Source organism: Chelonoidis abingdonii, chromosome 17 (genome assembly GCF_003597395.2).
Source record: "Chelonoidis abingdonii isolate Lonesome George chromosome 17, CheloAbing_2.0, whole genome shotgun sequence".
NCBI classification, from domain to species: domain Eukaryota; kingdom Metazoa; phylum Chordata; order Testudines; family Testudinidae; genus Chelonoidis; species Chelonoidis abingdonii.
In genome coordinates, this window is record NC_133785.1 from 23,389,062 (window position 1) to 23,404,303 (window position 15,242).

Consider the following 15,242-nt stretch of genomic DNA (forward strand, 5'->3'; position numbering starts at 1 on the left):
GGCAAATTAGTCAAAACAATAGTTAAGAATAAAATTATCAGAAACATAGAAAAACATAAACTGTTGAGCAATAGTCAACATAGTATCTATAAAGGGAAATCGTGTCTTACTAATCTGTTAGAGTTCTTTGAAGGGGTCAACCAACGTGGACAAGGGGGATCCAGTGGACATAGTTATTACTGTATGATTAACTATCAGTAGTATTTTATAACATTTATAGCAATGCTAGTTGTATTCTTGCCTGAATACACTGAGTTGCCTGAATACACTGAGTTGTATTCTTGCCTGAATACACTGAGCATTGGCCTAATGCTGCTGCCAGTAAAGTCAACTAGAATTTTAATATTGACTTTAGTGGCAGCTGCATTCTGTGCGTTTGAAAATCCAACTCTACATCTTCCAATGGAGTGTTTCTGGTCATTATTGTAATTCGCTACAATAGTTCACTAATGGGAGCAGGAAATCCTTGAGTATCAGGTGGGTCCCAACTTCTATTGGTCCCTGGGTAGGACAGGCAGTAAGATTTTAATACATTTTCTGGAAAACATTAAACTTACTGTTTGCCTGTAATAAAAGGCAATTTAACTGTAATTTCAATTTCAATTAATTTAATTCAAATTTTACTTTCCATCTCTTTAACTATTCTATTGGTCAAAGTGAATTATTTATGACCAGTGCTGAAACTTAACATCCCTACCACTAAGAAACGCACACAACTTTCTAGAGTGGCAGTGTTAAATCAGTTAAATTCAGTTACAAATGAAACACAATATCATCCATAAACTCAGTGACATTAACTTCTAAGACATGAGAAAGAAGCAAATCTCAGGGAGCATCGCAAAGGTTCTGTTAGGTCTGAAGCTTTTGTCTTTGACTTTTATCATCTTAGCCACTCAATAGGGATCATGAAAGAAAGTGAGCAATTTCTGATCTTCATGGTGGACCTACTGGCCAGCAGGATAAAGCAATCTATTTGTGTGTGAATCTAGCTTGTCCCAAGTCCCTTTTTTGCCATTGGATCTGAAATTTTCAGCCTTACTTTCCCTTTCATAAAACACCTTCCAGTTATGAAGACCATGATTATAATATGGATGAAATTCCAATTTTCTAACTCTGAAAATAGGACTGGAATTTCCTTGCCATCATTTTTCCTCATAGATTTTGACATCAGAAGGGATCATTATGATCATCTAGTCTGACCTCCTGCACAATGCAGGCCACAGAATCTCACCCACCCACTCCTGTAACAAACCTCTAACCTATGTCTGAGTTACTGAGGTCCTCAATTCATGTTTTAAAGACCTCAAGGTGCAGAGAATCCTCCAGCAAGTGACCCATGCCCCACGCTGCAGAGGAAGGCGAAAAACCTCCGGGGCCTCTGCCAATCTTCCCTGGAGGAAAATTCTTTCCTTACCCCAAATATGGCAATCAGCTAAACCCTGAGCATGTGGGCAAGACTCACCAGCCAGACACCAGCAAAGAATTTTCTGTAGTAACTCAGATCCCACCCCATCTAACATCCCATCACAGACCATTGGGCATATTTACCTGCTAATAATCAAAGATTAATTAATTGCCAAAATTAAGCTATCCCAGCATACCATCCCCTTCATAAACTTCTCAAGCTTAGTCTTGAAGCCAGGTATGTCTTTTGCCTCCACTACTCCCCTTGTAAGGCAATTTCAGAACTTCACTCCTCTAATAGTTAGAAACCTTCATCTAATTTCAAGTCCAAACTTCCTAGTGTCCAATTTATATCCATTTGTTCTTGTGTCCACATTGGTACTAAGCTTAAATAATTCCTCTCCCTCCCTGATACGTATCCCTCTGATATATTTATAAAGAGCAACCATATCTCCCTTCAGCCTTGTTTTGGTTAGGCTAAACAAGCCAAGCTCTTTGAGTCTCCTTTCATAAGACAGGTTTTCCATTCCTCGGATCATCCTAGTAGCCCTTCTCTGTACCTTTCCAGTTTGAATTCATCCTTCTTAAAACAGGGAGAACCAAACTGCACACAACTTTCCAGATGAGGACTCACCAGTGCCTTGTATAACGGTACTACAACACCTCCTTATCTTCTAGCTGGAAATACCCGCCTGAATGCATCCTCAAGACGCATTAGCTTTCAACAGCCATATCACATGGCGGCTCATAGTCATCCTGTGACCAACCAATTACTCCAGGGTCCATCTTCTCCTCTGTTACTTCCAAACTGATGTGTCCCACCATTTATAACTAAAAAATTCTTTGTTATAATCCCTAATGCTATGACCTTTGCACTTTTCACTATTAAATTTCATCCTATTACTATTACTCCAGTTTACAAAGGTCATCCAGATCGCTCCTGTATGATATCCCGGGTCCTTCTCTGTTATTGGCAATGCTCCAGCTTTGTGTGCATCTGCAATACTTTATTAGCAGCATTCCACTTTTTGTGCCAAGGTCAGGTAATAAAAAAGATTAAATAAGGTTTTGGTCCCCAAAACCGGATCCCTGAGGTAACCTCCCACTAGTAACCTCCCTTCCAGCCTGACAGTTCACCTTTCAGTATTACCCATTGTAGTCTCCCCTTTAACCAGTTCCTTATCCACCTTTCAATTTTAATATTAATCCTCATCTTTCCCAACTTCATCCCAAGCCCACTGAAATTAATGGGAATCCTCCCAAATCAGTACTCCATATGTTTTGGATCAGACCAATAAAGAATCATACAATCTACATATATTCTATAGAGTGTTGATGCATGATTGATCATTTGATGGACAGGTTGCTTCCCAATGTGATGAGGTGGAATTCAATGTATTCCCCAGTATATTCATAATTGCTGCAATAAGGTCTGCTCCTTTCTCATTGTCAGAGATCCCATGAACCTAATGTTTATGATCTCATCTTTCCAGGGTACTCGTTTGGCTTTCCATCATCATATGATCTTGCAGGGTGTTGGTTCGGACAGCACCAGGCCCATTAAGAATTTGTTTTTTGGTTTCTTTTAGTTTTATACCAAAAACTCATAAAATGCACATTAGATTGCTATTTTATCCTAATAATAGCTTAATCTTGGTGAACACCTTCCAATTTTTTTTTATATCCAAACTATGCAAATTACATCCTTCAGTGGATGTGGAAATGAAAGCTAGCTGCAACTCTTGGCTTTTAGAAAGTTAAGTCTAAGTTAATTTTTGGCTTTTGGGGGATAACCTTATCTTTCTACGAGCTGTTACCATAGACACAGTAACCAGAAAATAGAATTAGAGGGACTGTCTGACTCTGGGAATTGGTAATGGGATATATGGCATAGGTTCTTAGAAACCTAAAATCATTCCTGTCTGATGGCTTGGGTTATCTGTGTGAATTCCATGCCCGTCGCAATGGATATTCTTGTTGACAATCTAGGTAGAGAAGTCAAGCATTGACGGGACATGGAAACTATGTCTTCGTTCCTGGCGTTATCTCCTCCATGTGAGGGCTGAGGCACACTGCTGTGGCACTGTAGGTGGAAGCGTGTACCTCTAGTTATATTGGCTATGCTTGTGATTGTGGCATCTTTCACAGTGTTTCATTTACGCACTTGCCCCCCACCATAGAACTAAAAGCAGCACATCACAGTCATCTGCCATCTTGACCCATACATGACACATTCCCTCTTTATTCACACTCAAGCATCCTTTTATGGAAACAACTCACCTTTTTCTGTTGCAATGTGCTTTTTTGGGTGGTCCGTCCATTCACATTAAAAGCTGCCTCCACACCCTCTGCGTTATCTAGAGAACATCCAATGAGGCCTACTGAAACTATACCAATCTAAATAGATCCTTCATTAAGATATCCAATAGCAAATGGAAGAAAATTAAGCAAAATTCTTACACCCATTCTATAATATTACAGTGATGCTGCCATAATATGGTCCTGGTGCAGTATAAAAATAGTTTAAAGAAAATGCTAAAATAATTGGTAAACCATTGTGATGCCAGAGTCACTTTCCAAAGTTGAGGTTTTTTTGCTTTTTTTGTTTTTTTTACTGCTGTGGTAGAATGTGCACTGTATCGTACAGGTACTAGGTCAAAAAATATCGACTGATATGGTGTAAAACTCATTTGTTAGTACGTTTACTGGTGAATCCATATGTTGGGAGATGTTAGAATGTAGTGTTCGGTTCCCAGAAAGCCTCTACTACTGTCAGGCAGTGGGTTTTTCAAAGCATAGTTTAAGCTGCGTGATTTAGAATGCTTAGGACCACATTCTTCTACACATCTTAGGGTATACCTACACTGCAATTAAAAGCTTGCGGCTGGCCCATGCCAGTGGACTGGGGCTCACGGGTCTTGGACTAAGGGACTGTTTAATTACAGTGTAGACTTTTGGGCTTGGGCTGGAGCCTGGGCTCTAGGACCTTGCAAGGTGGGAGGGTTCCAAAGCCGGACCCTGAACATCTACACTGCAATTAAACAGCCCCATAGTGCAAGCCCAAGTCAGCTGGCAGGGACCAGCTGTGGGTGTCTAACTGCAGTGTAGACATAGCCTTACTGATTGAAAGGTGACCTTTTCATTCGTGTATTAGAAAAAAAATCCCAGTAGCTTTTTCACTGGAATTCCTTGTAACAATTTTTCATTATTACTAAAACAACCCTGAAGCCCTGCCTCCCTCATGCTAATTTGAAAGGTATTTTGGAAGAAGATCCTATACAGTGTGTTAGAAAGAAGATCCTTCTTCAAAAACATTTTCAAAGCGTGACCTGTCAGAGAAAACTCTGGTGGTTGTTGGTGACTAAATACTACAGCATTCAAAGAAAATATTGCAGAGTACAGAGGGAGAACATCTGTTATAAGTGTTGTGCACAAAGTGATTACTGCTTAAATGAAATGAATAATTAAATAGTCTGTACAATGAAGAGATTTTCACTAAGGTCATGTCTAGACAAGGAAAATAGCTAATGTTTAAGAATACGGTAGCTAACACGTTTTCACCAATATGTATTAGCTAGTGTTTTTGAAAACTAGTATAGTCAGTTGGGTCCCTTTAAAACATATTAGCTGGTCAGCACCGGGAGACGTCTACAGCCTTAATGCCATTATTGGGTAACCAGAAGTAGTTGTCAATGCTAAGTAATTGGTTTAGAAAGATAAAGCTACTGTATATTGTTTGAATATCTTAACTTCTTTCCACTGAAGTTGCCTTTGCGTGTTGTGTTGGAATGCTGGCAGTACCATCTATATATGAGGGATTTGTGGTAAGTATGGAAAAGGCTTTATTCCTGATGTCCTGAAAACAATTAATCTCTTCTCATGCTATGTGGGAAAGTTCTTCCAGTTTGTCTGGAGCTGTGTGCGCAATGTATTTCCAACCACCGGTATGATAAATATGACATTAAGAGCACTGTTTCAGTTGTGTGTGTATCTGTTGATGCTGTCTAAACCTATTCCTCTTGCTTTGGAGTATTTCAAATGCTGCACTTATAAAATAAATGCACAGATAGAAATGTTGTGGTGCTTTTTTGGTAATTGTCTCATTACCTGTGGATTTGAGGATGGAGATGCTACTTAGTTAATGTATCAGATGTAGATGTATTGTCATCAATGTTATGTATTAAATTCTTTACAAACACAAGTTATATTACTCTGAAACTGGGACAGAGTTATATAAGACTGTCTTAATGGAACTGAAACAATACTGTCTTTTCGGGAGAGAATAGTAAAGGATCAGAGTTACGATCTATGCGTAATACTCTCACATAATTTAATAATGGCTAAGATTAGGGATAGCATGATGGCTTACCATTGGCTGTTGCATAGAGGCTGCTAAATTTCTAGATTCCTGTCATTAGGAACAGCAATCTTTGAAATAATGTTTTTGACCGATAGATGGATTTTTGGACTCTTAATTTTTGCTGCCAAAAGTGTTGTTAGTCTTCATATCTCTCCCATCAAACATACATTATGAAAAGCACATTTTAGGCAGGAGAAACTAACTTCCAAAACTCTGCTCACTTTTGGCATAACAAAATGATTTTCTAATATGTATGCAGCGTCCTATTTAGAAGCTTTTGGGAACTTCTTTGCTCATTAAGAGGAAAGATTTTCAGCTCACTGCCATGAATCATGTAGCGTTTCCACTTACAGCTCATGGAGTTGTGAACAGGTATTTCTCATTAGCTTTTTGTTTAATCTATTTAAAATAGACAATATAATCTTTCAGTTGATGCTAGAACCCAAAACATTACCAAGAAGATTCTGTCTGATTTTTGACGCCACTGAGCAATGGTGAATTTTGTTGACTAAGTACTCCAAATGGATGTGATTGTTGTTTTCAAGACACTTCTAGATTTAATATATAGCATGGTTGCAGCTTTTGTAAAAAGTCTGTAATGTCCTCAGCATGCCGTGACGTGCTCTGTGTGGGATGGGTAATGATGCAGGAGTAGGGAAGGGATGATCTGGACTGGGATTCATGAGATTTGGAATTAATTCCAACCCAGACTTCCTATATGACCTTGAGTAAATCTCATAATCTATCCTGTGCTTCAGTTCCTCATTTGTAAAATGGGGATAACACCTCCCTATCCGCAAGGCCAGCTCTGGCTTTTTTGCCACCCCAAGCAAAAAAAAAACCTGCAGGGCATCTGGAGCCAGGGTGCAAACTTTCGGCTAGCGGGACTCCCTGTGCTGCAGACATGCCCCGGGCAGTGGAATGCGCACCCTGGCTAGCAGGGGGGAGGGGGAGGGAGTGGAGGGGAAAGAGAGAGAGAAGGGGGGTGGCCAGGGCTTCCTTCAGCCAGGACGCTCATCACTCGGCCCCTCCCGCTGCACCGCTTGCCAGGAGGGCTCCGCACCGCTCTGGTCAGCGTGGAGGAAAGGACACGGGCTGCCGGGCTTGCTGCAGACCTGATACCGGCTGGGGCAGACGGAGCGCGCAGCCAGCTCCCAGCAAGGCGCTCCCCTCCTCCGCACTGCTGCCCCCTACAGGGCAGCCAGAGCAGCGAACAAAAAAAAAAAAAGGGCGTCCACGCCGCCCTCAGATTGGACGGAATGCCAACCCTTAGAATCTGCCGCCCCAAGCACTAGCTTGCTTGGCTGGTGCCTGGAGCCGGCCCTGCCTACCCGGCAGGAGCAGTTTGAGGATAAAATTCATTAATAATGACTGAGAAGTGCTCAGATACTACAGGGATAAGGCCATAAAAGCTCCTGAATAGATAGATGTTTATAACCATAAAATAACTTTTTTTCCTGCGTACATTGATAGCATTCTCCACCCTAATCTATTCACAGGGATGGATTGTCCTAGAAAAAGTTTTGTTATTGAAAGCACTAAAATGTTTGTAAGCATGTTTCTCCGGCAAAAGCGTTCACATCTAAACTTCTGTGATGGCAAGATTTATCAATGTAATTGTCAGATGCCAAAGATTTATCATCAAAAAAATTCAAATGCCAAACTTCTATTGCTGAAGATATTAAATGTTGAAACCTAGAGCAGATAATAATGTATCAGTGACACAGACTGCTAACAACTTTGATTTCATTTTTTTCAATGAACCCTTTGCAAGAGATTTTGTGGAGGTCTGAAAGTTTTAAAGTGCAGAAAGCAAGTTGTAGAGGTTTTAATAAATATAAATTTTCAAGTTATAGGAAAAGAAGACAAAGAAAAGGTGAGATGATAATCAAAATTCTCCTACCAAAAGAGTTTTCTTTAAAGCTTTATTATTAAAATATGATGTGACCAATTTACTGTAAATAGTCCAAAAACAAAACAAAACAAAAAAACAACCCCAACACAAAAAACCCTTCTAAATCATTAGAATCATCACACATGAAAATGGAGGCCCAAAGTAATTTTCTGTTCCAAATTGATGGTTAAAAATAGGGCTTGTTTTCTATGTGCACAAGAATTTTCAGTGCCAAATCTTCTCTTTCTATGCGGGGAGGCAGTGCACCATGGGAGTCCCATGGCTGTAATGCATCCATGGCAGATGAAGTCCACCTGTGGAGCCTCTAAAGGAATGTAGGAGAATGAGGCACCCAAACTACAACTCCCACGAGGCTCCACAGTGGCACATCTAAATCTAAATATTTTGTGCTTTGGCCAAAATATTTTGGTTTTTGGGCTTTATGGTTTTTTAATGAAAAACCATTTTTTTTCATGAACAATCAGACACTTTTCACACACAAAAAATTTCATTAGGCAAAACCCCAATTTTACATCCAAAAAATAGTTTCAGTGGAAAATTTTCCACCAACCTAAAGAGAAGCACAGTCCAGTTGACTGGAGATAGTGACCCATCTACTGCACAATGTGGCAGTCAGAACACAGATAATAAAGAATTTTATAATGATGATATGAGTGAAGGGAATAATTGCACCACAAATTCTGAGACCCATAGCAATGTCATGGAGCAATAGAAATACATCTATAAAACAGGCACATTCATGACAATTAATTTCAGATGGGAAATAAATCTTAAGGACAGATATGCTGTTGAGAACATGTGGCTATTACAACCTGATGAGTTTACTGAGTTAACACTGAATCACTTGTGCAGTTAATCACAGAGATAAGGAAGTAACTATTTTTCAAATTTTGATTTTTAGGTGTAATTTCATTTAATAACGCCTAAGACTGAATGTTAACGAGGAGTTGAGTGCTAGTCAAATTTCTATTTTAATAGAAAATCAATCAGTACTTCATGAATATGGAGTGGTTCTCCTATCTACTTATGTGATCATTCTCTGTGAATATTGAAATTTGACCTTTTTCACTGTGCTATTATTTCATCTATCTACTTCTGAATTTTAACCACTGGCAACATGTGCAGACAATAGTTGATCATCGGGACTAGATGGCATTCACCCAAGAGTTCTGAAAGAACTCAAATGTGAAGTTGCGGAACTATTAGCTAAGGTTTGTAACCTGTCCTTTAAATCAGCTTCAGTACCCAATGACTGGAAGTTAGCTAATATAACGCCAATATTTAAAAAGGGCTCTAGAGGTGGTCCCGGCAATTACAGACTGGTAAGTCTAATGTCAGTACCGGCCAAATTAGTCAAAATAATAGTTAAGAATAAAATTGTCAGACACATAGAAAAACATAAACTGTTGAGCAATAGTCAACATAGTATCTATAAAGGGAAATCGTGTCTTACTAATCTATTAGAGTTCTTTGAAGGAGTCAACAAACATGTGGACAAGGGGGATCCAGTGTACACAGTGTACTTAGATTTCCAGAAAGCCTTTGACAAGGTCCCTCACCAAAGGCTCTTACGTAAATTAAGCTGTCATGGGATGAAAGGGAAGGTCCTTTCATGGATTGAGAACTGGTTAAAAGACAGGGAACAAAGGGTAGGAAATGGTAAATTCTCAGAATGGAGAGGGTAACTAGTGGTGTTCCCAAGGGTCAGTCCTAGGACCAATCCTATTCAATTTATTCATAAATGAATCTGGAGAAAGGGGTAAACAGTGAGATGGCAAAGTTTGCAGATGATACTAAACTACTCAAGATAGTTAAGACCAAAGCAGATTGTGAAGAACTTCAAAAAGATCTCACAAAACTAAGTGATTGGGCAACAAAATGGCAAATGAAATTTAATGTGGATAAATGTAAAGTAATGCACATTGGAAAAAATAACCCTCAACTATACATACAATATGATGGGGGCTAATTTAGCTACAACGAGTCAGGAAAAAGATCTTGGCGTCATCATGGATAGTTCTCTGAAGATGTCCACGCAGTGGGCAGAGGCGGTCAAAAAAGCAAACAGGATGTTAGGAATCAAATTAAAAAGGGATAGAGAATAAGACTGAGAATATATTATTGCCTTTATATAATCCATGGTACGCCCACATCTCGAATACTGTGTACAGATGTGGTCTCCTCACCTCAAAAAAGATATTCTAGCACTAGAAAAGGTTCAGAAAGGGCAACTAAAATGATTAGGGGTTTGGAGAGGGTCCCATACGAGGAAAGATTAAAGAGGCTAGGCCTTTTCAGCTTGGAAAAGAGGAGACTAAGGGGGATATGATAGAGGTATATAAAATCATGAGTGATGTGGAGAAAGTGGATAAGGAAAAGTTATTTACTTATTCCCATAATACAAGAACTAGGGTCACCAAATGAATTAATAGTAGCAGGTTTAAAACAAATAAAACGAAGTTCTTCTTCACACAGCGCACAGTCAACTTGTGGAATCCTTACCTGAGGAGGATTGTGAAGGCCTGGGACTATAACAATGTTTAAAAGGGAACTGGATAAATTCCTGGTGGCTAAGTCCATAAATGGCTATTAGCCAGGAAGGGTAAAGAATGGTGTCCCTAGCCTCTGTTCATCAGAGGATGGAGATGAATGGCAGGAGTGGGTCACTTGATCATTGCCTGTTAGCTTCACTCCCTCTAGGGCACCTGGCATTGGCCACTGTCGGTAGACAGATACTGGGCTAGATGGACCTTTGGTCTGACCCGGTACGGCTGTTCTTATGTTCTTATATAGTCCTAAGAGCAGCAAAATATGGCTACTCACAAACATTGCAAGATAAATGTTTCTTTCATTCATAGGTAAGCATGTTTCCTTAACAAGGGAGGAGGGGGATCCTGTTTGCTATATAGTCAGTGTCATTTTCTGGGAAATAAAATAGAATCTACCATTAAGGAAGACAGGATGAAATGTCTAGGGTGACCAGCTGTTAAGGGGAAAATATTGGGACCGCCGCAGGGAGGAGCGCTTGTTGTTGTTGTTGTTTTTTACACTCACCCATCCAGAAGTTCAGCAGCAATTCAGTGGAGAGCCCTTCAGTCGCAGATGGTCTTCGACGGTATTTCGGCAGGGGATAATAAACCTTGCTGCCAAAGACAGAAGCACCCGCCGCTGAAATATCACCGAAGACTGAAGGACTCTCTGCTGAATTGCTGCCAAAGACCAGGAAACAAAATATGAGGACAAATGGCATCCTGACCATACTCTGGTTGGGACACAGGACAAACTCCTCAAAATCGGGACAATCCCAATTTTATTGGGATGTCTGGTCACCCTAGAAATGTCCATTGAATTCAGTGGGACTTGCAGGTTTCTTGGTGTTTCTTGGGATGAAATCCAAAGGGAGAGCAAATTAAAACAAAAGAGCTGTGAAAAATAGAGAAAAGGGAAAATAATTATATTAAGGACCCAATTCTGGACCCAACGGAGGCAGATCAGGCCTGAAGCATATTAAGATCATATAGGTCAAGATATTTTTATTCAACGCTTAGTACAATGGGGTCCTGGTCCATAATTGAGGATAATGGCAGCGGGCCTAGGTGCTTCACATGTATGGTTCTTTAATTATATTGCATTCCCCTTGAAAGCTGTGTTAGTTGTTTTGGCTCTAATATTTCAAGAGTCCAGATTAATTTGAATAACTTTGTTTGACAAGTGTTATCCCAGCAGGCCCTGATAATGGACCACACTTGATCTGTGTAGACCCCTAAAATGCACTTAAAAGATGCTTCAAAAGTTTTCTTTTGTTCTCTGTTGCTAATCTAGGGAGTTTATTTCTGATTGAGATGATTTAGGTTGTGAAACAGGAAAAGAGAGAGTTTTTAAAAGGAAATATGGTCAAGATATTGCTTTAAATGGAACAGTGTAAAGAGTGCAGTCTCTTCGAATAAATTTACATCACATATTCCCTGCATTTTATGGGGCAAAGCAGTTTGCAGTCTCTAACCTTCTTCTAGGCACCCTGTGTACAATCAGCAGTGCCCAGAGCTGATCTAAAATTAAGTGTTATCAAATTCTTTCCAAACTTGCTATATTTTTCAAGGAGTGACAGCATGATTAGGGCTTCTTGGGAAAATGCCTAGTTGCAAATGAGCAAATTCTGTGGATTTTTTACTTTAATCACTATTTTAATATTTTGTGCATGTACTGAGAGAATGTTGGTCAGAGCACTTAAAAATGTAAATAAGCAGGTTTTTGAATTTGCAAGGAGCAGACTGCAGAATAGCTGGATCAGTTTCAGTAGTTGCTAGAAATGTTGGACTCCAAATGAAGCAACTCTGTGCAAATGCTGCTTTTCAAAATCCCTGTTGTATCATCCTTACATCATTCATATATTGTGCTTGTGCATTGGTTAATAAATCCTATTACCAGCCAACAGAGTGCTTTTTAAAGTAGTAATTGCAAGGAACTGGGAGTTAGAATGCCTGTTTTATTTTTAGCTCTGTCAGTGATCCGTTGTCTACAGCTCATCAAAAGATGGGGAAATGTCAAGTTTTCAGTAAAAAATCAAAATCCAAAACTTCACCCCAAAACCATAGCCGTTTGATTCTGAAATGCCACCGGATACTTCATGGGCGTTGTAGTTAGGATGCTTTGTGCTTCCCTGATCCTCTGTATGTTGGGCTCCCTAGTTAGACTAACTCTTTCATCATTCACCTCTGTTGTTTCGCCTCTTATAGAGGGGAGTCTGTTCATTGTGGAAATCACATGGCCACAATTCATCCTGGGAGATGAAGTCTAGCTGTGGAATCTGGCCTACAGAGAGAAAATGGAAACAGGAGGCCCTTGAACTACAACATCCAAGAGCCACTGTGGCACATTTTCAGTATCGAAATATTTCACTGTTCAAGCATTCAGTTTTTTGATGAATAATCAAAATTTTTGGTGAAAAAAGTCCTCTTTAAATGAAAATTTTAGTTTAGTCCAAAACACAATTTTACGTAGGAAAACAGTTTCAAAAGAACATTTTCAACCATTCCTAGCTACATGAGGTTGGATAAGTCACTAAACTTTTCATTATTTCAGTTTCCGCTACCAGAGACAGGCTTAAATAGTACTATTGACCTTCCTCAGAGGTGTGGAGTCATAATGTGTGCTTTGAAATTTCCATAGAAACCATGAAGACCTATTTATTTGAGAACATTTGTAAAAGTGCCCTTGAAATCTGCAGGATTCTGTAGAAATCTGTAGGCAGCAGTGCTAGCAGGATTGCATTGCCAAATCAGGGCCTCCGTTTGCCCAGTACTTCCTAGAGCTGGCCAGAGGAGGACTATTCCATTTCATAACTTTTGACCATTAGAAATTTGTTTTTGTTCCGGATGGGAATGGGAAAAAACCTCACAAACAACCCTTCAGTCTTTTTCATGAAACGGAATTGTGGTGAAACATCTGTTTTCAGATCAACAAGTTCAGGTTTTCGATTTGGTTCCATCTCTCTCGAGTGCAAAGTTACCACAGAGTTGACCCTGAGCCTCAGAAACTTTCCCATTGAAAGTGATACATCTCTACAAAGCAGCATATTTTGATGAATATACATTTTGTTGAAAATATTGTGGTAGGCTCTAGTGCTTAGCTTTAAAATCATTCTGGTTTTAAATTAGATAGCCAGAGAAGGCTGCCTGCCAGCAGTTGCAGTATCCCCTAGATATTCCAATTTATCAAGTGTTGGGAAGTACAACAATACGGAGATAAATTTATTTAACTATTTAAGGCAATTCTGAAAAATTTTCAAGGCTGACTAATGCACATGTGCCTCAACGCATTACTGAAAATGAGAGCCATGTAAGTACCTAGATAGATGACAGATGGTACTAGCTCTTCTGATGCATGGGAATATGTGACATAAACAGGTACTAGGACAATTTTTGAAACCATTCTAATTAACTGATACACAGTCTTATGGTAATAGAATGTCATGTTGTGTGGGCTCCTCTCTGTCCTTGGAGCATGCCCGATTGTGTCATTTGACTTACTCTACAATTTACCAACTAATTATGAGCATCATCTAATGATATTCTAAAGTCATACTTTATGGGCTAGAGACAGTTGCAATAACCAGGCCTGCAAATTTACCCTAAATGTGAGCTCAATTTTAAGAAGTGAGTGAAAGTTCATAAAATGTCACAATAACCTATAACTACAAATGTTAATGGGAAAAGGTGCAAAAGGCAGACAGACTGACTGAATCCAAACAAAAAAGGCCTCTTGATATAAATCAAGGGCTGTGTTAAAAACATGCCTGATAAACAAGAGAAGTGTGGGACTGGAAATCAGTGGACCAAAATTGATGTGTTGAAAATTAGGTCTAATTGGTGGGCAAAATAATGAGGGGATGGGCTATTCCACCCATCACTCACCTTTTGGAGTCCTTAAATAAAATACTTTTTTGGGGTAGACACAAAAACTACCAACCAAAAATGCTGGCTGCTTGAAAGATGGGAGAATAGGAAGAAGCAAGCTTCATCGTCATGATCACCACCCACACCATCTCCTGGGACCTCAGGATGCATTGTGACACCACTGGGCCACCATCTCCTGGGACCTCAGGATGCATTGTGACACCACTGGGCCACCCTTGTCCTGAACCCAAAAGATGTCGTGAGAGGCCAGAGACATCACCACCATCACCGGGTTTGGCTAAATCCCAAATACCCTCTGAGTGGGATGTGTCACACTAACACACTATACCCAGCTATACCTGTCTCACCCTTTTCTCCCCGTCTTTCATTTTCCTTCCCCAGCTTATATTTTCCCTTTCCAGTTCCTTTCCCTTTGCCTTCTGTTTAAAAAGAGTGTGGTTTAGCACCACTGCTGTAAGCCTGTGATCAGAAAGAGGCAGCTAAAAGCAGTGCCCTAAACAGCTTGATGCTCAAGTTTGCCAGGTTTTGGAGTGGCTGATATTACTGTGTGCTGTGCCTGTGCTTTTCCAGAAGTGAGAGTTAACACCAGAGACAGAAGCTACAATTTCTTCCTTTGCTGTTCTTTTCTCTCCCCTCCTGTGTGTTTGCTTTGTTTTGTCTTTTAGGAAATGGGACCGGTCTTTAACAACAATAGTAGCAAAGACAGTGTTACCCAGGGTTCTTTCAACCCAGGGTTCTTGGTAACTTTTACTCTGTGCGAGGTGGTGTCAGGAAATAAATCAGGAGAGACACGGCCATCCGACCAATAGATGGCTGGCACAAACAGGACAACACAAAAGTGCTTTCACTTAAAGCTAAACTTTACTTAGTCTCAAGCACTTACACACGTCCGCAACAGGTTAGTAAAACACCTCCAACCCTCGATAATTACTGGAGCTGAGTGTGGCCTTTGAGTGGCACCGGGACAGGCTTCTGCTGGTCAAACTTCCGTCTGCCAGTGGGGACCCCAAGATGTATCCAGAGGGAGCGTCTCTGAAGAGCCCCTTCTGAGAAGTCCAGTTACCTCAAACTTCTCCCTCTTATTTATACATTAGTAACATTATGATAGAAAATTTGCTAAGCAGGCAGTTTTTAAAGATCAAGCAAG

The 15,242-nt window shown here is 40.0% G+C and overlaps 1 protein-coding gene across 1 annotated transcript in view; it reads left to right on the top strand.

Moving 5' to 3' along the window:
• RAD18 (RAD18 E3 ubiquitin protein ligase) overlaps positions 1–12,632 on the top strand; it is a 155,271-nt gene extending 142,639 nt beyond the window's left edge. The window contains exon 13 of the mRNA XM_032784214.2: positions 12,416–12,632. Coding sequence (XP_032640105.1) covers positions 12,416–12,470 — 55 coding nt within the window. The 3' untranslated portion in view covers positions 12,471–12,632. The remainder of the gene's footprint in view (positions 1–12,415) is intronic.
• Positions 12,633–15,242: the final 2,610 nt, after the last annotated feature.